The 24,799-nt window shown below is 56.6% G+C and overlaps 1 protein-coding gene across 10 annotated transcripts in view; it reads left to right on the top strand.

The window, feature by feature from the left end:
* MYO9B (myosin IXB) overlaps nt 1–24,799 on the top strand; it is a 109,111-nt gene that overhangs the window by 79,855 nt on the left and 4,457 nt on the right. For 4 of the 10 annotated variants that reach the window (XM_043911065.1, XM_043911066.1, XM_043911063.1 and 1 more), the window contains exons 15-37: nt 211–300; nt 1,708–1,821; nt 3,198–3,237; nt 4,284–4,406; nt 5,842–5,922; nt 8,037–8,147; nt 9,997–10,119; nt 11,247–11,396; nt 11,480–11,646; nt 12,677–13,582; nt 14,709–14,781; nt 14,958–15,076; nt 17,799–17,932; nt 18,212–18,402; nt 20,241–20,339; nt 20,454–20,627; nt 20,739–20,780; nt 20,929–21,040; nt 21,885–21,955; nt 22,417–22,609; nt 22,966–23,094; nt 23,357–23,462; nt 23,736–23,867. In XM_043911065.1, the coding sequence (XP_043767000.1) occupies nt 211–300; nt 1,708–1,821; nt 3,198–3,237; nt 4,284–4,406; nt 5,842–5,922; nt 8,037–8,147; nt 9,997–10,119; nt 11,247–11,396; nt 11,480–11,646; nt 12,677–13,582; nt 14,709–14,781; nt 14,958–15,076; nt 17,799–17,932; nt 18,212–18,402; nt 20,241–20,339; nt 20,454–20,627; nt 20,739–20,780; nt 20,929–21,040; nt 21,885–21,955; nt 22,417–22,609; nt 22,966–23,094; nt 23,357–23,462; nt 23,736–23,867 (3,480 nt within the window). The remainder of the gene's footprint in view (nt 1–210; nt 301–1,707; nt 1,822–3,197; nt 3,238–4,283; nt 4,407–5,841; nt 5,923–8,036; nt 8,148–9,996; nt 10,120–11,246; nt 11,397–11,479; nt 11,647–12,676; nt 13,583–14,708; nt 14,782–14,957; nt 15,077–17,798; nt 17,933–18,211; nt 18,403–20,240; nt 20,340–20,453; nt 20,628–20,738; nt 20,781–20,928; nt 21,041–21,884; nt 21,956–22,416; nt 22,610–22,965; nt 23,095–23,356; nt 23,463–23,735; nt 23,868–24,799) is intronic. The other 6 variants (XM_043911068.1, XM_043911067.1, XM_043911071.1 and 3 more) reach the window with 4 other exon arrangements.

Here is a 24,799-nt window from a genome sequence, read left to right as displayed (position 1 = left end):
GAGATATGTTGTGGTTTTTTCTTTTTTTAAAAAAAAAAGATGCATTTTTAAATCAGCTTTTTCACCCCAAAGAAGGCAAGAGAGAAAAAAAAAAGAAAAACACTGCCCCCTATTTCAGAGTGGCCCCCTCGGTCTCCCCAAGGCCTGGCCCTGGGGCTACAGGTCCCACCCACAAAAGCACATTTAGTTTATACAGATTCTCCCTTTCAGCTGCTCAATGCTAGATTTCTCATTTGACGGCTCTGAGGAGTTCGATATTAACGCTTTTGAAGACATCATTGCTTTCTATGAAAGCAAGAAGTAAGTAGAAGCAAGGGCCTTGGAACCCGAGACCAGGGAGGCACGCCCCGAGGAGCCATCATCCCAAGGCGCTCAGCGCAGCGTTCAGAGCCAGAAGAGAGGGGATCAGTGAGCCAGGGGGCGCTCTCGCCAGATTTGGCCTGATCAGGGGGGTGTGGGCTGAAGCTAGGGGCTTCACCGTCATCGTAGGGAGCTGGCCGCTGCGCTGACCGCTCAGAGTGGAGAGGTGACATGTGACCTCTCTGTTGTCTTTGCTCGGTGCCTCCCTGGAGGGTGAGGGAGCAGAGGTAAGTGCGGCCACCTGGCCCTGGGCATGGTGCATGGAACACAGACAAGGGGCTGCCGATCGGGGTCTTCCCAGGTCAACTGCTCAGAGCTTAAACATGTATTCAGGTAACTGCAATGAAGAAGTGTTTTTTTAATCTTTTTATTTACTTAACCATACCAGTTCTTAGTTGCAACATGTGGGATCTAGTTCCTTGACCAGGGATCAAACCTGGACCCCTTGCATTGGGAGCATGGAGTCTTAGTCCCTGGACCACCAGAGAAGTCCCTTGGAATGAGGAAATTTTTTTTAAAAAGAGAGACAAACTCCCAGATCATCCTGCAGTCATCACTCCCTCATTTCTAGACATTCTGCCCTAGACATTTGCTGTCAAGAAATTGTTTGCGAATGTCCATTTTCAGGGCATTTGATTTTTGTCCCTAAGCCGTTGTCATTCTCACACCTAAAACGTCTGCTCAGCCCTGAACCCACGGTGACTGAACAGAACACAGTTAATAAGGGGGTGAATTCTGGGGGGTGAGTGTCTTCAGCTAGAGCGTCACCCTTGGGGCTCTGCTGGGCCGTCTGCTGTGATGGGGCTGTACTGGGTGCTGCAAGGAGTGGGGCAGCCTCCCCGGCCCCCACCCCAGTCGGAACAACCAAGCATCACCCCAGTTATAACCCTGTGTGAGTTCCACTTCATTCCTCCCAAGGCATTTCTTGAAGCCAACAAGGAGGCAGACGTGTAGCCGCAGAACCATCACGAGAAACCCATCTGCTTCCGACAGAACCCTCCCGGGTCTCCTGTTTTCAGTGGCCCGTGGGTGCTTTCTATAGACTCCAACAGGCTCAAACACGAGGCCTTTTCCAGTGATCCGAGATGCCCTGTTGCAGATTCTGTTCAGCCCCACGTGTCCCCAGCCCCTCCCCCACCGCCGGAGGAGGGCGGACCCTCCTTGGGGTGGCCGAGCCCTGACTTCTCCGTGCAGGAGGGAGGGGCGGCAGCCTTCAGCCCTTCCCCAGGTTGCATGTTTTGGCTCCAGTGGCCTGGAGACGGTCCCGACCGTGCCAGGGACCCCGAGGTGGCGGGCCCACTGCTCTAACCCCATCTTCTCTCTGTCACTGCACCCCCTCCCCCCCAGCGATTTGCATGACCAAATCATCCGGAGTATCAAAGGATTGCCCTGGCAGGGTGACGACCCCCGTAAGCTTCTCCAGTCCCTCAATCGGCTCCAGAAACCCCGCACCTTCATCCCGTGAGTCCCCCCCAAGGTTGTGGGCATCCCCCTCTCCCCCACAAGTGCAACGAGCGCCTCCCCACCCCAGACACCCCCAGCCCCCGCCCGACCCCCCGCCTACAGGGGCTTCCCATAACACTGAATGAGCCGCTGTCCATGCCGCGCTGTCTTGTGGTTCTGTTCTCACGCCAGCCGTCGCTAAGTGGTCCTCGTCATACTCCCGTCCTAGTGTCTGCACCCTGACCCAAATCCTCGCCAGCCCCCCAGTGTCCAGCACAGCTTCCCAGGAACGCTCCTGCCACGAAGCAGCTGATTTTCTGCCCCCAAACCCGCCGAGCAAGGCTTGCTTCCCCCCGCCCCAACCTTTGCCACTATGAGCTTACAAAGAAGCCTCAGAGGCAGGGTGTGCCATCTTGAGGACCTCTGTTCTTCCCATGACCCTGCTTTGTGGGTGTGATGCAGTAGAAAGGGCCAGAAGCCACACAGATGAGATTTGGACCCCCCTTATCACTGTATGACCTGAGTGCTGTGAGCATTCACCCTCTGTCTGCAAAGCAGGGGTAGCAGTTTTCATACCCTCCAACCCAGCAGGCAGCCACCTCAACCGGTGGGCACCAGCAACTGCTTAGGGCTCAGGCCGAGGAGAACAAAGCTTGTGCCTGCAGTGATGCCTGTTTGCAAAGTCATTTTTATGATGCCTCATTCCACCCCACGGGGATAAACGTGAAACATGACACAAAGAACCTCAGAGCCAAGCCTCTGGCAGATCTGCAGGGAACCATTTCCTCAGCAGGTCTTAGAAACTTCCCAGGCTGCAATTTTTTTAAAAAATCTTTTCTTGTCTGCAAGATTCCATTAAGTATCTAAGAATGTGCGGGTGCCCCCCCCCCACCCCGCCGCCTTGGCCAAAAAAATCAGCTTCTGTTTTTAACCTGCTGCCAGTTCAAGTCTTTAAGTCACCCATACACCCAGGCCCTATCTCAGTTCTTTGAGAGACAGACCCCTGAACCGGCCACCAGGGCAGGGGCCCCAGAAGGGTCTTTGGACTGCTTTGGTGTTTCCCAGCATGTAGCAAGTAGAGCTGGGACACCTGGTAGACCCGGCTGCATGGGGTCCCTCGGAGCCCCCTTTGGGACATCTCACAGTCATTCTGTGAGATCCAGCAGCGCCCCCCAGACACCCAGGGGCCCCTGCCCGCTCAGGGGCAGCCGCTGGCCCAGTGGGGCGCGTGCAGGGTCCCTGGCGAGGCGGCGGCCTCGTTGCACTTGTGCCCCCGGACTCTCGCTCTCTCTGTTCTCGCTCCATCTAACCCGCAAGGCGTGGCTTGCTAAACTAACCCAGAGCCAGACACTGTGTTCCTTCTGTTCACAAAACCATTTTTAATATTTTGACAGGAAAAGTAAAGGTATCAAACAAAAGCAGATCATTCCAAAGGTAAACACACACAACACCGCCCAACACCGCCTCGCGAGCAGCTGGCTCGCATCATGTTTCTAGAAAGCGGGGTGGGGCGGGGGCTTTTACCTTCTCGAGCTTCTCTAATTCTTTCTCTTTCCTTCCCTCTCCCCTTCCCCCTCTAAAAAACTGTCTCCTGTGGAAATGACACAGAGGGGTCTTTGTTTGGGTTTTCTAGAAGCAGGACCTGTGATGTGGTCTCTGCACAAGTGGTGTACAGTGGGGAAGTCCCAGGAGAAACCTGAGGTGGGGGAGGCCAGGAAGTGGGCTCAGCCTGATCCCGGGGAACCCAGGGGTGTCAGCCGTACCTCAGAGCTTACCTCACCAAGAGGCGATGGGACCCTCCTATCATATCCCCACGTTGGGTGTCTTTAGCTGTGAGCCAACTCCAATAGGGTGGGATGGGCTCGTCAGTGCCTGGGCATCCAGGGAGAGGAGGCCTGTCAGCCAGGGTGGTCCTGTTGGGAAGGGGGCAGCTGTGCATCGCTGGCAGCCTAGACCCCAGCAGCCAGCCTTGGCTGCACACCCAGGCGCACCCAGGCGCCCTGTCTCGTCTCCACGTACAGCGTGCTGAGCGATTCTGAAATTAGAAATCGAGAGCAGCCGCCCAGTCCACTCAGTCTGGCCAGCAGGTGGGACAGCACTAGCCCCCCCACGGGAGGGCCGGCTGGGTGACCACTCATAGCAACATGGGGTGCTTGGCACGCCTCGAGCTGCACGGAGGGAAGCCAGCACTCCGTAGCGCTTGGTTTCTGGGCACTCAGGCCACTAGTGGCCGTAATCGGCCCTCTCGGAGGCGGCACCATCCACAGGTTGCAGCTCGGGCTCAGTCCCCCGGTCAGGTCACCACCGCTGCCCGCCAGGCCCTCCCGCCCCAACCCCGGCTCTGACAGCACAGCCCCCAGACTGAGCCTAAGAGCTGCCACCCCAGGGGGCATTGTCCCGGCTCTGGGGCTGCACAAGATGCCTCCCAGTGCACCCTGGGGCTTTGGGAGGGCAGGCCAGACCCTGCGATTCTGTCCTAGAACCTGCTGGACTCCAAATCCCTGAAGCTGATCATCAGTATGACCCTGCACGATCGTACTACCAAGTCCCTGCTACACCTGCACAAGAAGAAGAAACCGCCCAGCATCAGTGCCCAGTTCCAGGTGGGTGGCCCAGGGGCGTGGAAGGGGGTGCTGAGCTCTGCCTGGCACTCACGTGGCTGGGCCAAAACTAACCTAGCACAGGGAGCTTCTCATTATCGCCAGCGTTCCTGACCGTAGCACCGTTTGCCATTTGGGGTTGGGTCATTCTCCATGGTGAGGGCCATCCTGTGTGTTGTGGGGCATTGAGCAACATTGCTGGCCTCCACCCACCAGACGCTGGTAGCATTGTCCAGACATGACTACCAAACGTCTCCAGATGGTGCCAAGGCTCCCTGGGGGAATACAGTCACCCTTGGTGGAGAACCACCAACTCAAAAGAGTCATGAGTCAGCGTGTGAGTTAATGTGAATGCTGAACTGTGTCCCTAGATCACATTTCCCTTTTTTCCCTGGTTGCCAGGAAGCTCAAGGACACATTTCTTTTCTCAGTGGGGTCCAGTGGCCAGTGAGGGCTTCTCTGGTGGCTCAGTGGTAAAGAACCCACCTGCCAGTGCAGGAGATGCAGGTTGAACCCCTGGGTCAGGAAGATGCCCTGTAGGAGGAAATGGCAACCCACTCCAGTATTCTTGCCTGGAAAATTCCATGGACAGAGGAGCCCAGTGGGCTACAGTTGATGGGGTCGCATGAGTCGGACATGAGTTAGCAACTAAACAACAAATGGCCGCAGGCTCTCACCGTTAACTTTTCTGTTCCTTCCCATTCTCCACAATCTAAGTCTTTTGTTTCCACTTCAGCTTATATATATATATATATATATATAATTACATCATTTAGGAACTCCCACAATACCCTTTTGTAAATAGCAGGCCAGAGACCAAAATCACTACAACCATGATCCCTTCTGAGGCTGACTTTTTTTTTTTTTTTAAATCAGAGAATTTAATGTATGGTACTGGTTAAACAGGTACTAGAGGACTGAGAAGGCAGAAGGGGAACAGAGAAGGAACATTGAGGTAGTAACCATGGGCAGGAGCTTGTACCTCTAAGGCTGAAGGAACAAAAGGAACAGTTTGGGATTCTTAGAATTTAAGCACTCGGAAGTGAGGCCCTGCAGAGCTCAACCTCTGATACGAGGGTGGCCGCCAGCTGGTGCTGACATTTCTGTGGGAGCAGGAAGAGACGGGTTCTGTTACTAACCTGGGTTCTTGGCCTCCTTTGACATGTGATTTAAATCCCTAGAAAGAGTTAATCTGGTTCCACCACCTTCCCCTCCCCTTTCACCTGATACAGAAACGTGGCGGCCCTCGGCCATGGGGACCCACAGCTCCTTTGGGGACCCTCTGGGGTAGCACAGCCTCCTGCTGCAGCCTCCCCTGTTCCCTGTCAGCACAGATACACCCCCGTTGATGCAGGAAGGTGACCTGGATCCCCTTCCCTTGAGGGACGTGCCCCCGAGGGGGTCCCAGCTCAACACCTTCCCCCCTCTCTCTCCTCAGACTTCCCTGAATAAGCTCCTGGAGGCACTGGGGAACGCAGAGCCCTTCTTCATCCGCTGCATCCGCTCCAACGCCGAGAAGGTAAGGGGCTCCCCCATCTCCGGGGCAGCGAAAGCCAAGCCCAGGTCTGGAGACTGGCAGGGAGTGTTACGGTGTGTCTAGGGGTGGGGGAGTACTAGGAGTCAGGAGGGGTGGTCAGGAGTCCTGGAGGAAGCAAGTGTCCACACAGGTTTTGGGGACTGGAGGAGGCTGGTTCTGCTACCAGCCAGGGTTCCTGGCCTCCTTTGACACATATTTTATTTTATTTTATTTATTATTATTTTTTTTGACACATATTTTAAAAGTGTGCTCTAGCCAGCCGGGGGTGGCAGGGATCAGCAGGAGGCAGCCAGGGCCATCTAGTGACCAGCTAGGAACAGAGAGACATCCTCTGGAACACGGGGGATTTCCCGGTGGCTCAGCGGTAGGGAATCCATCTGCAATGCAAGAGACGCAGGTTCGATCCCTGGGTCGGGAAGATCCCCTGGAGGAAGGCACAGCAACCCACTCCAGTATTCTAGCCTGGAGAAACCCATGGACAGAGGAGCCTGGCGGGCCACAGTCTGGAGGGTCACAGAGTCAGACATGACTGAAGCAACTGAGTATGCATGCGTGCACTGGAACATGGAGGGGCCCCAGAAAAATTTGGCTTGAGGACGGACAGGTCAGGGTGCTTTTCAACTATATCCCCAAAGCAGTCAGCGCAGAAAATGTGCCAGATGGGAGAGGCTGAGGTCAGAAAACAGGAGCCCAGAGCCTGCTGCTCGTCCTGAACTTTCTGGGAAGACAGCACCAGTGGGGGCCCCAGCAGCCAGTTCAGCCCCTGCTGCCAGGCTTTGTTCACCCCAGAGGTCCACTGGCAGTTCTGTGCCCTCGAGAACTTTGCTGGAGCCACTCAGGACCTGGGCTCTCTGCCGGGCATGAGCGGATCTCTGAGCAAGGACATCCTGGTGACTGTTTGCCCACGCTGTCTGTCTCTACTCTTCCTGCTTCCGTTCCTCTTCCCTGCTCCTGGGATGTTCCGCTGACCTCCAGAGCCCAGCTTGGCCCTGCCAGGCGCCAAGGCTTCCATCACCAGGCGAGGACCTGGACTCAGGCTCTCTCCTCCTCCCTCACCCCATTCCTGGTCCCCCAGGGACGACAGCTCAGCAGTTCCTGTCCCCGCCCCCACCTTCCACCAGCTGCAGAGTCAGACCCACTTTCCCCACCTGTTTGGATTTTGCCTCAACATTGGACAACTCAGAAAACACTCCAACACCAGCTCTGGGCAAGAGCCATGCCCACAGCTTATTCTTTGCTGTTGAGCATCTGTCCTGTGCTCTTTAGGGTATTGAGTAGCATTCTCTCCAATCTTGGGGAGCCCACCAGATACCAGAAGCACCTCCAGTCCTGTCATGACATCCTTCACCTCATGCCTTTCCCTTCCCTCCCTCCACTTAAAATAACATGCACCAGCATGGAGTCCAGGCTGCTGAGCTCACTGAACCCAGCTTGTTTCAGCCTCTCCTCTCCCTGACCCCCAACCCTCTAGCAGCAAGCACCTCCCTGCATACCTGTCCATGGCTTGGGCTCCCCTTTCTCCTCTGGGTCTTCACCTAGCTGCTTGCTGCCCTCCTTCCCTACCTGTCCTCTTCTCAGCTCTCAGGACTGGGTCCAGGGTCCCCTCTGCTGTAACACCTCCCGCGGCCCAGCCATGTGTTCTTTCTGCTGGATCCCCAGTACTCATCCTGATACCTGGCACAGAATATGAGTCCAGCACAGGTTTGGGAAGGGGCCTTTAGGAAATAAATCTTTGCACAAATTTATCTTAAGTTAGGCAGTGAGAAGTAGTATCTGTCTCCCGGACAACAGGGAATAGAGTAGATCAGATGCCATGTTTCCTAGAAGAGATGAATGCCTCGGGTATCTCTGCTGAGCAGCCCTACCTCTTTATTGCAAAAAGCATGACTGGAGCAAAGAAAAAAAAAACCAGGTGCCCACAGCTGCCAGGCTGGGAACAATTCCCAGACCAGCCCCGGCCCATGGGTGTGCGCTGACTGCATCCGTATCTGTAGTCCAGAGGGATGGCAGTCACGTGGGAATCAGCACCCCCTCCCGGGGCTGCCTGTCCCCCGCCACCTGCAGACGTCTTCCCTGATCGCTCAATCCCGTTTCAGAAAGAGCTGTGTTTCGATGATGAGCTGGTGCTGCAGCAGCTGCGTTACACGGGCATGCTGGAGACCGTGCGGATCCGGAGGTCAGGCTACAGCGCCAAGTACACGTTCCAGGTAGGACGCATTCATGCATGCGCATGGCTGTCTGGATACTGGCCACCTCCAGCGAGAACACTTCCCTGGAGCCTGAGCCTGGCAGGTTACTTTCCATCAGGGTTTCTCCACCCTGATACTGATCCCTGAGTAGGGAAGAGCCCCTGGAGAAGGAGATGGCAATCGACTCCAGTATTCTTGCCTGGGAAATCTCATGGACAGATGAGCCTGGCAGGCTGAAGTCCATGGGGGTCTACAAAAAAGTCGGACATGACTGAGCGACTAACGACAATAACTGTTGATATTTGTACCAGATCGTTCTTTCTCACAGTAGGGCGGGGGTCAGGCGGCCTGTTAAACCAAACAGGGAAGAGGGAGCATTTTCTGTAACAGGCACTTGTTTTTCTTTCTCCAATCTTTATTTTTTTCTTAATATGTATATTTTATTGAAGTATAATTGATTTACAGTGTTTCAGGTACACAGCAAGGTGATTCAGTTATACATATACACATGTATTATTTTTCAAATTATTTTCCATTACAGGTTATTACAAGATATGGACTTGTCTCTGTGCTTATAATAGACACTTTTATACCCAGCTCTTTTATTCTGCCAACCAGCCACAAAGGGGCCCTGGTTCCTATTTTCTCAGTATGGAAACTGAGACCCAAAGAAATGATGACTTCAGGGTACCTGGGCTTTCTAGAAACACAGAGACTGGGCTTGCTAGAAACACAGAGACTCACTAGTAACCCCAAATTTGTGAGGACCAAATTTCAACAGATTCTCCACTGTGTCACCATTGACAATTGAGGCTGGGTCATGGCTCTGCGGCGAGGGCCACCCTATGCACCATTGTGTATTGAGTAGCATCCCTGGCCTCCACCCACAAGATGCCAGGAACACTATTCCCCTGAGTTCTGACAACCCAAGATGTCTCCATTTAACACCAGACATCCCCAGGGGGTAGCATAGCCCAGGTGGAGAAGCCTTGGCTTATGTGGGGAGCTGGCAGCAGCCGTGCAGTGCTTGAGTGAGCACTGGGCCGGAGCCGAGAGCTGGGAGCGCCTGATCCCCATTCCAGGGTTACCCGCATGGCCTCAGGTACGTGCCTGCATTGTGGCATGCCTCCCCTTCTCATCCACAGAGATGGGAATATCATCTTTCTGATCTGCATCAACAGGAAAGGCACATTACCAGAAAGGGAGAAAATGCTGGTGTGTTTCACTCATGATTGGCTATTAAAAATTCAGCATAACTGTTTGCTTAAAAAGGGCATACCAGGACTTCTCTGATGGTCCAGGGGTTAAGACTCCATGCTCCCAATGCAGGGGGCACAGGGTTGATCCCTGACTGGGGACATAGCATCTCATGGCACAGCATGGCCAAAAAAAGGTCAGGGGGCATACCTTGGGAATTTTCCCAGTGGTCCAGTAGTTAGGATGCTGCTCTTCTACTGCAGGGGATGCAGATTCAACCCCTGGTCAGGAAACTCAGATCCCACATGCCATGCAGTGAAAAAAAGGCATACCTCCAGCCATGGTTCAGGCCTCTAATGAATCACAGACTGTGAGCCCCCCAAGGTCAGCTTCATCTTCTGGCTGTCCACCAACAACGCCAGCAGCCAGCAGGTCCTCGTGATGGTCCCTCTCCCACCGACTGAAAGATCCAGTGCTCTGTGTCTGCGACAGTCTTTCTTAAACTTCAGACTGTTTCAGAAAGTCCCAGACCTTAGTTTTGTCAACACTATTCGCATCGATCCAAGTTTTGGCTTCGGAAATGACTTGACCAGGGAGTTGCTAGAGCCCTGCTCTCTCTGGTGGCAGAAACCCTCACATAGATTCTCCTTTCTTACCCAAAATCACCCAGGATTTCACGGAGCAGTTCCAGGTGCTTCTCCCTAAGAATGCCCAGCCCTGCAGGGAGGTCATCTCTGCCCTGCTGGAGAAGATGGACATAGACAAGAGGAGCTACCAGATCGGCAAGACCAAGGTCAGCAATCGCAGCCCTCGGAGGGCCCTTGTACCCATGTCTTCCACTCCACATGGGGTCCTCTCACAGCCCACGCCACTCCCTGTAAAATGAGGGCTCTGCTGAGGAAGTACGTTTCTTGGGGTGCAGCACGTTATTTCTTCCTGGAAAGCAGAGGGACAGACCTAAGGTGTGGGGCTCAGGCATCAGTTTCTCAGTTTCTCATTTGTAGGCTAGGAGCCATCATACCATAGCACAGGATGTCCAAGGCACTGGTCAGAAACCTTTGTAATGGCGCACAGCTCCCCAGCAAGTTAATCATGTAGAGTTACCACGTGACCCAACATTTCCTCTCCTAGATATAAACCCAAAATAACTGAAAACATGTGCAAACAAATCCTAGTACGTGTACATTCCTCGCGGCACACTTCTAGTCACAACTGCCAAAGGGTAGAAATAGCCCCTGTGTCCATGAACAGATGATGGATAAATAAAACGTGGGCCACTCACATAGTGGAATCTTATTCAGCTCTGATACACACTTACGTGGATGAACCTTGAAAATGTTACGCTGAATGGAAGAAGCCAGGCACGAAAGGTCCTATAGCGTATGATCCAGTTTATATGAAACGTCCAGAACAGGTAAATTGATTAAAAACGGAAAGCTGGGGCTTCCCTGGTGGTCCAGTGGTTAAGACTCTGCACTTCCAATGCCAGGGATGCAGGTTCAATCCTGGTTCAGGGACTAAGATCCAACATGCTATGTGATGTGACGCCTCCCCCCCCCAAATTTTAAAAATAGGACAAAGCAGATTAGGGGTTGCCAGGGCCTGAGGGAGGGGGATTAGGAAGTGACTACTAACAGATACAGAGTTTCCCTTGGGAGTGATGACATGTTTCATAGCCGGATAGAGGTGACAGCTACACGATATCATGAAAGTACTAAGTGCCACCAAATTATTCACTTTAAATGGTTCATTTTATGTTATGGGAATTCTATCTCAATGTGTATTTTTTTTTTAAAGCTCCTCTTGGTCAGGTCAGTAGTCAGTACACCAGCTCGGCCTCGCTCACTACCAAGTGGGCTGAGCAGACCTGAGTGCAGGGGTGCTGGAGGCCCCGCTGACCCGTCCCGTGCCCGCCCCCAGGTCTTCCTGAAGGAGACCCAGCGGCAGGCCCTGCAGGAGACGCTGCACCGAGAGGTCGTGCGGAAGATCCTGCTGCTGCAGAGCTGGTTCCGGATGGTGCTGGAGCGCAGGCACTTCCTGCAGACGCGGCGGGCGGCCATCCTCATCCAGGTGCCCGGGGGGCCCGCGGGGCGGGGCGCGAGGGTGGCCGGGGTCACGCGCACCCAGCCCCTGAACGCCCCCTCCACTCTCAGGCCTGCTGGAGGTCCTACCGCGTCCGCCGGGCACTGGAGAGGACGCAGGCGGCCGTGTTCCTCCAGGCCGCGTGGAGGGGCTACCGGCAGCGGTCAGCCTACCGGCGCCAGAGACAGAGCATCATCCGCCTCCAGAGCCTCTGCCGGGGGCACCTACAGCGCAAGAGGTGAGCAGGATGGGACCGAGCACCCCCCACCCAACCCCCCAGAACATTCCACCCACTCAACACTCAAGCGCTACCTGAGATAGCACCTGGCCGGCAGAGCTGTCAGGATGTCCCTGTCTGGATGCAGGGAGGCCGAGGAGGGGCTGGCAGGCGTCTAGCCAGTCTAGGCACACTGGGCCCCAGAGAGACACTCCAGGGCTGGTAGGTGGCGCCTGTGGCAACCCCAGGTCACCACTGGTGGCACTTAGTCTCCGCCCCCCGCCCACTGCACCTGCCCACCCCCAGCCACTGAGCAGAACACCAGGACTCAGAGGGTTCAGGCCACCGGGACCAACCCTCAGGGGGCCTCCTTGTCCCCACTCACGGGGAGTCCACCCGGCCAGGGACCCCAGAGGAGTTCAGGGAGTTCTGAACATATCCCTCCTCAACAAACCTAGTGAAGTTCCCCCGACCCTGGTGGCTCAGACGGCAAAGAGTTCCTGCTGCAGTGCAGGAGACCCAGGTTCGATCCCTGGGTCAGGAAGGTACCCTGGAGAAAGAAATGACTACCCACTCCAGTATTCTTGCCTGGAGAACCCCACGGACAGAGGAGCCTGGTGGGCTACAGTCCATGGGCTACAGTCCATGGGGTACAGTCCATGGGGTGCAGTCCACGGGGTACAGTCCACGGGGTACAGTCCACGGGGTACAGTCCACGGGGTACAGTCCATGGGGTGCAGTCCACGGGGTACAGTCCATGGGGTACAGTCCGTACAGTCGGACCCGACTGAGCAACCAGCACTTCTCACTTTTCTCACTGAACCGTTAGGCAGCAGTGCCTGTGACAACATGAGGCTATTCCCTGTCTCCCCCTTTGCTGGCTGAGGATGGGCCCACCTTTCCAGAAGTATCTCTGGGGGCCAGGCTCTCACCTCTTGGCAGAGGGGGAGCCTGGCCCCCCAACCCTGTACCTGCAGGTGGAACAGGGCTCCCCAGTACCCTGGGTGGGTTTGCTCCTGAACCCACCTCCTTTCCTCCCCCGCCCCACCAGCTTCAGCCAGATGGTGGAGGAGAAGCAGAAGGCTGAAGAGAAGGAGAGGGAAGCCGAGCAAGCCGCGAAGGAGGAAACTGCCGAGGCCGAGCTGGCCCAGGCAGCTGGGCCAGAACCTGAGCAGGGCCTAGAACCCTCCACGGAGGGTGAGCCTTTGGACCTGGAGCCCGAGGTGTGGCCCAGCGATGGGGCTCCCCCAGCCGAGAGCTGCCAACCTGAGAAGGAGGTCCCGAGCTTGGAGAAGGCACCCCCAACCCAGAAACACACGGCTGAAGGTCGCGAGAAAGTGCCCCGCAGCCGGGAGAAGCGTGAGTCACGGCGACAGCGGGGGCTGGAGCACGTGAAGCTCCAGAACAAGCACATCCAGTCCTGCAAGGACGAGCTCGCCCTCAGAGAACCTTCTGGAAAGGCTGTCCCAGGGTCAGAGGAGAGCCTCCCAGAAGACGGAAAGGAGGGCAGGGAAGGTGAAAGCCCTTCGGATGCCAGGACTGAAATGGAGATGGCGGCCCCCAAGAAGCAGCCTCAGGTGCCTCCACAGGCCACGCCAAGCAGCCCGGACTCGGGAGAAGCCCAGGCCGGGAGCCCCAGGCCCGGCCACGAGGAACGACCCACCAGCCTGGCCCTGGACAGCAGGGTCGCCATGCCGGGACCCAGTGCCACCCCAGAGACCCCCAAGGACAAGAGCAAGCCAGGGATCAGCCCCAGGGCCCAGGAAAGGCCCAGCAGTCCTGGAGGCTCCACGCAGATTCAGCGGTACCGGGATCCTGACACTGAGCGGCTGGCCAACGCCGTGGAGATGTGGCGGGGCAAGAAGCTGATGACCGCGGGCAGCAGCTCCATGCTGAGTCAGTCTCTGGACCTCAGCGAGCGGCACCGGGCCGTGGGGGCCACCCTCACGCCCACAGAGTAAGCCTGCACCCGCCTTTTTCCGAGCGAGGGCTGGGGCTGCCGGGGGAGGGGGTGTGGCTGCACAGCCGTGCCCAGCATCATGCATCTCAGAAACACGTGCGGTTCAGTGCCGAGAGCCGACACCGGGTGGGCAGCAGCCCCAGGGAAGCAGGGCACCCGAGGGAAGGTTGGGAAAGACGAAGCCCCTGCCCGAATGATCCCTACTCACACAGAAAGCCTGTAGCCTTGTGGGGGGCGGGCCTCGGGTTGAGGTTCCCCACCTCCAGCCTGCCTGGACCTCAGTTTCCTCATCAACGGGTGGGGGTGATTGCGCACATACATGTAGAGGTTGAAGGAGGAGCTCTCGATACACCTGGACCCCTTCTTCTTGTTCATTTGCTAAGTTGTGGCTGATTCTTCACGGCCCCATGGACTACACCTCACCAGGCTTCCCTGTCCTTCACCATCTCCCAGAGTTTGCTCAAACTCATGTCCATTGAGTCGGTGATGCCGTCCAGCCATCTCATCCTCTGTCGCCCCCTTCTCCTCCTGCCCTCAATCTTTCCCAGCATCAGGGTCTTTTTCAATGCTTTGGTTCTTCACGTCACATGGCCAAAGTATTGGAGCTTCAGTATCAGTCCTTCCAGTGAACATCCAAGGTTGATTTCCTTTAAGATTAACAGGTTTGATCTCCTTGCTGTCCAAGGGACTCTCAGGAGTCTTCTTGAACACCACAGTTAAAAGCATCCATTCTTCAGTGCCAGCATTCTTTATGGTCCAACTTTCAAGTCCATATGCGGCTCCTGGAAAAAACTGTAGATCCTGGACCCCTAGTAAGCTAAATATCAGTGACTCCAAGACCCAGCCCCTTGTCGCAGAGGCTAGCTTCTCCAAAGGAAAGAAGAGGTGGAGAAAGACAAACCTTCTGCTAGGACAGGCTTTCTTGGCCTCCGTATGACAGGCCTCTGGGGCTGGCTCCATCTCTGTGGTGGGGGCCGTCCCGAACACTGTGAGAGCAGCATCCCCAGTTTCCCCGCACCAGATGCACCAGATGCAGGAGCACCACCCCTCCCCCAGTCCTGGCAACCCCAGATGTCTCCTGTTCACCCTTGTCAGTAAAAACCACATTTCTGTGATCTCACAGGGAGAGGCGTGTTTCCTTTTCCACGAGTGACGTCTCCAAGCTCCTCCTGTCCCCATCCCAGACCAAGACTCAGGTAAAGCTTCAGGCAGCGGTTCCTACTCCTGAGGGTCCGAGCCCACTTCCATTTCAGCTGCCCTGGTACCACCAGAAGCGAACGGTGGATAGAAGGCGCAGCCGCACGGGGAGAATCCCTGCTTTCCCTCTAGCAAGGCCGCCTGCCTCTGCTCACCTGACCCCACTCCCCTACAGCCTTCTGCTGAAACAGATGGGGAGCCCATCACAAAGAAGCTGGCCATCCAGAAGAAGAAGTCGGCCGATGCAGCCTCAGGAACAGACGCAAGCCTATCCCCAGGCTCTGCCGATTCTAAGTAGGTGTAGGGTTTGGGGGTGGGCTTGGGTACACCCGGGGTGTCCAGGGCCTTCAGTCCCAGAGCAGTCTAATCTCCTAAGCCAATCCCACTCTTGCTGCTGCTGCTTTTTTTGGCCACTCGGTGTGCGGGCTCCTAGTGCGCCGACCAGGGATTGATTCTGACCCCTCAGCAATGAAGGTGCCGAGTCCTCACCACTGGGCCACCAGGGGATTCCCATAAGCCAGTTGCACTTAGGAAGCGCAGTTGGCCTGGAGAAGGAAGTGGCAACCCACTCCAGTATTCTTGCCTGGAAAAGGCCATGGACAGAGGAGCCTGGCAGGCTGCAACCCATGGGGTTACATGACTGAGGCATGTGTGCACGAGGTGGAGGGAGATGGGTTGGTAGCAATAAACTGGTAGAACTGAAAAAAAAGAAAAGGAAGCGCAGTTGGGGGGCATTTGCTTAGCATTTCCATAAAGAGACCACATGGGGCACAGATTGTTGCAGCATCAGGGTGAAATGATTCCCGTTGAAGCCTGGAGCCAGTGTGGGTCACCTCCGCTGAGGCCACAGGCAATGTCCCTTTGGCCATTTGTGGAATCATTACCGGGCTTCCCAGGTTGCACCAGTGGTAAAGAACCCACCTGCTAGTTCAGGAGACATAAGAGACTCAGGCTCAGTCCCTGGGTCGGGAAGATCCCGTGGAGGAGGGCATGGCAACCCACTCCAATATTCTTGCCTCGAGAATCCCAGGGGCAGAGGAACCTGGTGGGCTACAGTCCATAGAGTCGCAGAGTGGGACACAACCAAAGCGATTCAGCACACACAAACGGAATCATTACCAGCTCCCAGCACCCCGATCCCCACGTCAGGGAACCCTCCAGGTCTTTGAATCGCAAAGTCTGGGTCACAGCTTTATCCCCAAAAAGTCCCTGCCACGGAGATGTAGCTGGTTCAGAGAGCAGAGGGGTGGGGCTCTGGGACAGGGGAGCCTTGATCCAAACACCGAATGGAAGCCTGAGGATAGTGAGGAGTGGACTGCAGCGGGAAGAGAGAGCCCCCCCACTCTGGGGAGACCCCCACCACCAAAACAAAGTGCCGCAAACAGGGCAGCTTCAGACGATAGGAATTTACTCTCTCGTGTTTCTGCAGGCCGGAAGTGTGAAATCAGGGTGTGCGCAGGGCCGTGTGTCCCTCCAGAGAATCTCAAAGAGGGACCCCTCCTTGCCTCTTCCAGATTCTGGGGGCTGCAGGCAGTCCTTGGCTTGTGGCTGCACCCCCTCCCCCACTCTCAGCCTCCATCTTCACATGACATTCTTCGCCTCTCCCCTGTTTCTTCTCTTTTCTGGCTATGCTGGGTCTTGGTTGCTTTGTGCAGGCTCAGTAGTTAGAGTGCATGGGCTTAGTTTTCATGAGGCATGTGGAATCTTAGTTCCCCAGCCAGGGATCAAACCTGTGTCCCCTGCATTGGAAGGCAGATTCTTTACCACTGAGCCACCAGGGAAGTCCCTTTCTGTCTCTTATGAAGACAACTTGTCACTGGCTTCAGAGCCCATATGGGTAATCCAGAATGACTCAGAATCTTAAGATCCTTTGTTCAGTGTCTTAGTCCACGTAGGCCGCTGTAACAAAACACCACAGACTGAGCTGGAGGCTGGAAGTCCAAGATCAAGGTGCCAGCAGATTTGGTATCTGGTTCATAGAGGCCTTCTCACAGCATCCTCACATGGAGGAAGTGGCAAGGGAGCTCTCTGGGGTCTCTTGAAAGGGCACTAATCCCATTCATGAGGGCCCCACCCTTGTGACCTAATTACCTCCCAAACTATCACACCATCTCTAACACCATCACGCTGGGAGTTAGGCTTCAGTATACAGATTGGAGAAGGAAATGGCAACCTACTCCAGTATTCTTGCCTGGAGAATCCTATGGATGGAGGAGCCTGGTAGGCTACAGTCCACGGGGTTGCATAGAGTCAGACATGACTGAGTGACTTCACTTTCATTTTCATACAGATTTAGGAGGACACATTCAGTCCATAGCATTTAGTCATATCCGTAAAGACCCTTTTCCCAGATAAGGTCATGCTCATAGGCCCTGAGGGTTAGCACATGAACAGATCTTTGGCGGGTGGTCATCATTCACCCCATCACATATCCAGTATCCATAGTATATGATTTTGGGTTTATTCTTTGAGTCTCCCCCAGTAAAACCCTTGTGCCCATAGAATTATCTTAGGGGAGGGAGGAGATGGGGGTGGTTTTTTCTCTCTCTTTTGCTGTGCAGGCTCTTTGCTGTGGCACATGACCTTCCCTAGTTGTGGCTTAAGGGCTCCAGAGCATGAGGGCTCAGTAGCTGCAGCGAGTGGACTCAGCTGCCCTGAGGCACGCAGGATCTTGGTTCCCCACCCAGGGATAGAACCCACATCCCCTGCACCTAAAGGCAGATTCTTAACCACCAGCCCACCAGGGAAGTCCCCAATTTTCTTTACATATGAAGATAGGGTGACCCTGTGACATCTGCTCACTATCTCAGTCTTCCACCCAACTTCCCTGTCAGTTCACACAAACCAACCTTATTTTTATTAATTTTTTTTCCAACCTTATTTTTAATGGGATTACCTGCCAGTGGTAGCCAGTGAAAGGGCTATTTCTCATTAACAGCAGGTTGACCCTTCCTCTGGCCTCAAATCTGCCTTCACTTCCTGAGACTTAAGCAGAGCCCCCTGTTTTCTCCTATAGATCCACGTTTAAGAGACTTTTCCTTCACAAGAACAAGGATAAGAAATTCAGCCCAGAGGGTGGAGAAGAGACAGAGAGTGCCATACCCGGGCAAGCCATCCTGGAAGCTGCCACCACGAAGAAGAATCTAGAAGGTTGGTCATTCCAGATTCAGAGATGGAGAGCAGAGCCCCTGGGTCCACTGAGGGTCGTCCCAGGTGGGGACCTGAGTCAGCTGTGGGCTGAGCCCTGGTCACACGGTTTCAGGGCTGGTCCCGATCCCCAGAGGCACTTTCTGGCCACAGAACCCAGTGTGCGGGGCGCGGGGCCCTAGTTCCCCATGCTGGTGACCACATCCCCGAGGCCGACCCACGTCCTCCTCAGAAACCCACCACGCTTACCAGCCTCTCCTGCCCCCTTCCCCACCCCTCCAGTCCCCTCCAGCCACCAGCACCGTCATGCCACAGGTGAGAAGCACCCCAAGGAGCCGGGAGGCAAAGGGAAAAAGAACCGAAACCTCAAGATTGGCGAAATCACGGTGTCGGAGAAGTGGCGAGAGTCCGTGTTCCACAAGATCACCAACGCCAACGAGCTCAAGTACCTGGATGAATTCCTGCTCAACAAGGTGGGCAGTCGGGGCCCTGGGCCGGGAACGCTGGGGGCAGGGGTCCCACCAGAGTGGCTCCAGACCGCCCTGGGGGGCATTGCCACTTGGTAGTTTTCTGAACCGTCACACCAAAGCTCTTACCATGTGGGAACAGAAAGGCCAGGTCCGTGGTTCCAACACACAGAAGGTTCTGGAAATCACATGCTTCTGTCTGTGTTTGGCATCTGCTGGTTTTCTGCAAAACCCAGCTAGGATTCCCGTGAGATCGCTTGTAGCCTGCAGTCATCCTGTTCTGTGCCCATACTGACATGCCGGCAAGTGTGTGTCTTATTACAAGGACTGCACAGAATGAAGCATCTGATTCTGGGACGCAGCCCCACCCTTCACCCACTGAAATCGTCCAGAGTACACAGGCGTGTGCACACGTGGGTTGCGCGCCCGGCAGATGCATTTTATTCTGCGGCTCCTGCCCAGGAAGCTTGAGATCTGCCGATTGAAGACACTTGGTGTGCTGTCTCACAGCGCCCCTTGGGGGCAGTTTCCAGCTTTCTCCACGTGAGGAAGCACTGGTGTCCCGAATAACCTTCTGAGCAGAATACCAGACATACACCGAGTGCCGCCAGCCTGTTCCTAGGTCCTGTGGCCCCTCCTCGCCCTACCACGCAGCGGCAGTTGCTTGTGAACAAATTACTTTATTTAGAACACTTTTGGGGACTTCCCTGGTGGTCCAGCCATTAAGACACAGAGCTCCCAGTGCAGGGGGCCCAGGTCCGATCCCTGCTCAGGGAGCCAGATCCCACAAACCACAGTGAAACCCAGCTTGCATGCCTGCTCGGTCGTGTCCGACTCCGCGACCCCATGGACAGTAGCCCACCAACCTCTGTCAATGGAATTTTCCAGGCAAGAGTAGGTAGGCATTTCCTTCTCCCAGGGATCTTCCTGACTCAGGGGTTCAAGCCAGTTCTCTTACATCTCCTAAATTGCAGGTGGATTCTTTACCACTGAGCCACCTAGGAAGCCCCCAAGGCCCAGCTCAGGCAAATTAATTAATTAAAAAATTTTTTTACAAGATGCATTCAGTGCAAGGTGATGATTGAGCACTTATTGTGTGTACTAGAGGGGCTTCCGAGGTGGAAAAGTGGTAAAGAGCCCACCTGCCAATGCAGGAGGTATAAGAGATGAGGGTTGGATCCTTGAGTCAGGAAGATCCCCTGGAAGAGGGCATGGCAACCCACTCCAGTATTCTTGCCTGGAGAATCCCATGGACAGAGGAGCCTGATGGGCTACAGTCCATGGGGTCACAACTGACTTGACTTAGTACACGTGTGTGCAGTGAAGGTAAAGAAATCGGGTGTGTTCACACCTCAGTCTCAGGCAGCCCCACAGCCAGCAGAGCAGCATTTGAGAGCTTCAGAGGAAGACATCAGGCTGACAGGAACAATAAAGGGCTAAGACACCCTTCAAAGGGGGAGGCATCTCGAAACAATCGGGCTATGTGAGGCAGCCCCAGTCCTGGGGTGTGGCCAGGAGTAAGCGCCTGTGCTGGGCAGCAGGAAGGGCCCCGTTAAACCAGGGTTTCTCAGCCAGGGCTGAGTCTGCCCCTAGGGGACTCTTGGTAACATCTGCAGATGGTTTTGGTTCTCATGACTGGGGCGTGTTCCCAGCACCTAGCCAGGGGGCCAGGATTGCTGCTTGACGCCCACAATGAGTGATCCCAGAGAGACCAGCATTGGCAGGAGGGCCCAAATGGTTCCCAGGGGAGCCAGGGAAGGACCTGGGACAGGGCAGAGTGATGACCACCCAGATGCCTGGCTCCAGGCAACACAGGATCAGCGGGTCTCTCCTTCCCTCTCCAGGTGAATGACCTGCGTTCCCAGAAGACTCCCATTGAAAGCTTATTCATCGAAGCCACCGAGAAGTTCCGAAGCAATCTCAAGACCATGTACTCCGTCCCTGTATGTGGAACCCCAGCCCCGGGGAGGGGCCCCGAGGCAACCCCCACCCCCTCCCCAGCCCGGGCACTGCCGTCTGTCTGTCCTACGGGAGGGTCACACCCTGCATTCCCACAGAACGGGAACATCCACGTGGGCTACAAGGACCTCATGGAGAACTACCAGATCGTCGTGAGCAATCTGGCAGCCGAGCGCGGCGAGAAGGACACCAACCTGGTCCTCAACCTCTTCCAGTCACTGCTGGACGAGTTCACCCGCGGGTACACCAAGAACGACTTCGAGCCTCCCAAGGTGGGTGCAGCCGCTCTGGCTTCGGGAGGGCCCCTGTGCTCGGCACGTCGCTTTGGGGAGGGGTGTCCCCAGGGGGCCCCGCGCAGACCTGGCCTTTCTGCTCTCTCACAGCAGAGCAAAGCTCAGAAGAAAAAGCGGAAGCAGGAACGCGCTGTGAGTATGTGTGTTCTCGTGTGCGCGCACACTCAGGGAAGCATGTGTTTTCCCACCCGGCCCTAAGAGATCCCCATCCTGAGATGCCACGGGAGGCGTCCCCCCGCGGGGGCCCCCTGCCCGCTCAGCCCCCTCCCCTGCCACCCAGGTGCTGCAGCACAACGGGCACGTGTTCGTCAGCTACCAAGTGAGCATCCCCCAGTCCTGTGAGCAGTGCCTCTCCTACATCTGGCTAATGGACAAGGCCCTGCTCTGCAGCGGTGAGCGCGCCTCCCCCGCTGACCCACCCCCAGGTCCCCCGGACGCCCAGCCCACACCCTCTGGCCCCCGCCCCGACTGCATCCCCAGCCCCTCACTGGGCACCTGGGCCTTCACCCCAGCTACAGGACCAGTCTTTTCAGAACACTGCCCCTGGACTTCCTGGTGGCCCAGTGGTTAAGACTCCGCCTTTCCAACGCAGGGGGCACAGGTTTGATCCCTGGTCAGGGAAGTTCCACATACCACAGGATATGGCTGAAAATAAATACATAGAAAAAAAGAACAGTGCCCCTCACCACGGGGCAGTGAGGCACACCTCACCCACTCCTACCCCACCACTACTGTCGTGCTGGGCCAGAGGCCGGTCCTCAGCTGACCCCAAGGCCTCCCCCAACTCCACAGCCAAGTCCCCCTGGCCCCTGTCTGTTCTTGTTGCCCTCACTGCCAGCCCCTCCTCATGTGCCAGGCAAGGCCAGTCAGTCCCCAAGGGACCCTGAGAGACAAGCGCAGCCCAGAATGACCCAGCTGGCCCCCAGTCGGGCAGCCAGGGGGTGACCAAGCCTGGGTGGGAACCCACTCGTCCCCTGGAAGCCTATGCCAGGTCAGACAGGCCTCTAGCACGTCTGCTTTCCTGCCAGAACCAGTCAGGGCTGGCTTTCCTTCCAGGCCAGGGTAATTTCCTCTCCCCTCGGCCCGTGTGAGGAGCAGCTTGCCACCTCACATCCATAGTAAATGCCGAGGTGGTTGTCACTGTCCTGAGACACCGGGACAGGCAGCCACGGGACCCCGAGTCCCTGAGGCACTGCTGGTGACCACCCCTCTCCCGCCACCCCCGCCATGACCTAGTGTGCAAGACCACCTGCCACAAGAAGTGTGTGCACAAGATCCAGACCTGCTCCTTCAAGTGCGGGAGGAAGGTGAGCCCGCCAAGGCTGGGGACTTGGCAGAGCACCGGAGGGAGGCCGTCCTGAGAGATGTGGAGGAGAGGGTGTGCCGGGTGCAAGGCCAAGGCTGGTCACCAGGCCGGAGTGCAGAGCTGGTGGGGGGGGGGGTGGTCCTGCCAGCCCCCGGGGCCCCCCCAAAGCTGGGGTCGGGCTTGTGTGTGCATCTCAGACCCCGGCCCCACTCTCCCCGCCACCAGCGGGAGGGAGACCCCTACCCTGCCCCAGGGGAGGTGGGGTCCTCGGTACTGGGCCGCGGCACTTCACTTAGAGACCCCTCGCCAGCGGCCTTTGAGGGACCCCCACCGCCCAGCACCTCTGGCAGGTCTGCAAGGGAGAATGAGGGGCAGGGAGGGACGGAGGCCACAGAGGAGGCCCAGGGGATGACAAGGAAGGCAACCAGCCCAGGCCTGACCCATCCCCACTCCCCATCACAGATGGAACCAGGCGCGGAGTCGGGCCACTTTGGCGTGTGCGTGGACAGCCTGACCAGCGACAAGGTCTCAGTGCCCCTCGTGCTGGAGAAGCTTCTGGAACACGTGGAGATGCACGGCTTGTACACCGAGGGCCTCTACCGCAAGTCGGGTGCCGCCAACCGCACACGGGAGCTCCGGCAGGCACTGCAGACAGGCAGGTGCTGGGGGGGGCGGGGGGGCTTTCCCGGTGGCTCCGACATTAAAGAACCCGCCTGCCGTGCAGGAGACCCGGGTTCAAGCCCTGGGTCAGGAAGATGCCCTGGAGAAGGAAATGACATGTATGCTCGCCTGGGAAACCCCATGGACAGAGGAGCCTGGTGGGCTACAGCCCATGGGGTCGCAAAGAGTCAGGCATGACTGAGCCACTGGGCACACGTGTGGGCGGTGGGTGCTGGGGGAGGAAGGGGGTGTACACGGGTAAGCGTCAAGGGCAGGAGGGCGCCACCTGGGGCTCCAGGCACAGCCCGCCCGCCTTCCTCACGCTCACCAGCCTGTGCGCCCACCCTGCAGACCCCATGGCAGTCAAACTGGAGAACTTCCCCATCCACGCCATCACCGGGGTGCTCAAGCAGTGGCTGCGGGAGCTGCCCGAGCCCCTCATGACCTTCGCCCAGTATGGCGACTTCCTCCGTGCCGTCGGTGAGTCCCTGCCACTGTGGCAAGGGCGGGCAGTTGGTCGAGGGCAGGGTTCAGGCTTGAGCCTCTGCTATGGCCAGTCAGGGAGGAGGGACCCTCAGCTCCCCAGCTGAGAAAACAAGGCCTTGGCCGGGCCCAGGACCGCGCTGTGGCCCTGCCTCCTTGCCACACACACTGCCCCGGGCCCTACACGGCGGGAGGTTCCAGGCGCCCTGGGGCCCATCGGGTGGGGGCCACGGGCCACTAACACCCAGGACCCTCCTAGAGCTCCCAGAGAAGCAGGAGCAGCTGGCTGCCATCTATGCCGTCCTGGAGCACCTGCCAGAAGCCAACCACAACTCCCTGGAGCGGCTCATCTTCCACTTGGTCAAGCAAGTGCCCGTGCCCTAAGTGCCCGCTGTCTGGGGGGTGGGGTCCCGGCGAGAGCCCCGCCGTAGCATTCTCTGGGCTGGCGTGCCCTGCTGGCTCCATGCCAAGGCATGAGCCTGTTACGGGCGGTCCAGCTTTTTCGTGGACCTTTTTCTCCGCCCTGCAGAAGCCAACGTTTCTCACCTCCCACCTGTGGCGGCACTTTCCCCACAGTGACCCCCGAGCCTCTGGAGGGTCTCCCCGCAGCCACCCCCTAACTGCCGCTTGCCACACAGGGTGGCCCTGCTCGAGGATGTGAACCGCATGTCACCCAGCGCACTGGCCATCATCTTCGCACCCTGCCTCCTGCGATGCCCCGACAACTCAGACCCCCTCATCAGCATGAAGGATGTCCTCAAAATCACCACGTGAGTGCCAGGACCGGCCAGTCCCCGCCCCCAACACACACCCAGAGCAACCCAGCCAGGGACCCCACAACTAAACAGGACAGCCCGCTCCAGAATCCTAGGATGGCCTAGCCTTGGTAGCATGTAAATATGCTCGCAGAGAAAAACCCAGAAGAACATACCCCAGGGGACTTCGCACTCACAATTGCAGGGGGCCGGGGTTCTATCCCTAGTCAGAGAACTAGATCCCATGTACTGCACCTAAGACACAGTGCAACCACACACACACGCACACACACACCCAGGAGGACTTCCCTGATGGATCAATGGATAAAGAATCCACCTGCAATGCAGGAGACACAGGTTCAGTCCCTGGGTCGGGAAGGTCCCCTGGAAAAGGAAATGGCAACCCACTCCAGTGTTCTTGCCTGGGAAGTCCCATGGACGGAGGAACCAGGCGGGCTACAGTCCATGGGGTCGCAAAGGGTTGGACACGACTTAGCAGCCAAACCACTGCCACCACCCCAGGAGGTGTCCTGAGCACTGGGGTCCTGCATGGACTCCATTTGGTCTCTCTACCCTTCCTTCTTTTCTTCTGAAGTCATGGAGAAAGTCATGACTTTCTACAGTCACACTAAACCCAAACTCCTGACAAAGTCCAGATGTGCGCTGGCTGCTGTGATCGGCGAACAGGGCTCTTGTGACAGACAAGGGACAAGAAGCAGCCGGGCCTTGTGGGGGCATCCTGAGGCTGACACACGTCCAGACCCAGGAGGAGACCTGGCAGCATCTCCCCTCTAGCAACAAGAGCATCACTCCTGAGTTCTTTCGAGGGTGAAAACCCAAAAACAGGGGAGAAATCCCTCATCCCCAGTCCAGGGTGAGAGACAGGTGGTGAACCCCACATTCCCAGCCTCTGGGAGCAGTGGGAACCAGCAGCAAAAAGGAACAGT

Source organism: Cervus elaphus, chromosome 9 (genome assembly GCF_910594005.1).
Source record: "Cervus elaphus chromosome 9, mCerEla1.1, whole genome shotgun sequence".
NCBI classification, from domain to species: Eukaryota; Metazoa; Chordata; class Mammalia; order Artiodactyla; family Cervidae; genus Cervus; species Cervus elaphus.
Note: the sequence above shows the minus strand (reverse complement) of the source record. Positions and strands in the feature narration are given on the sequence as shown.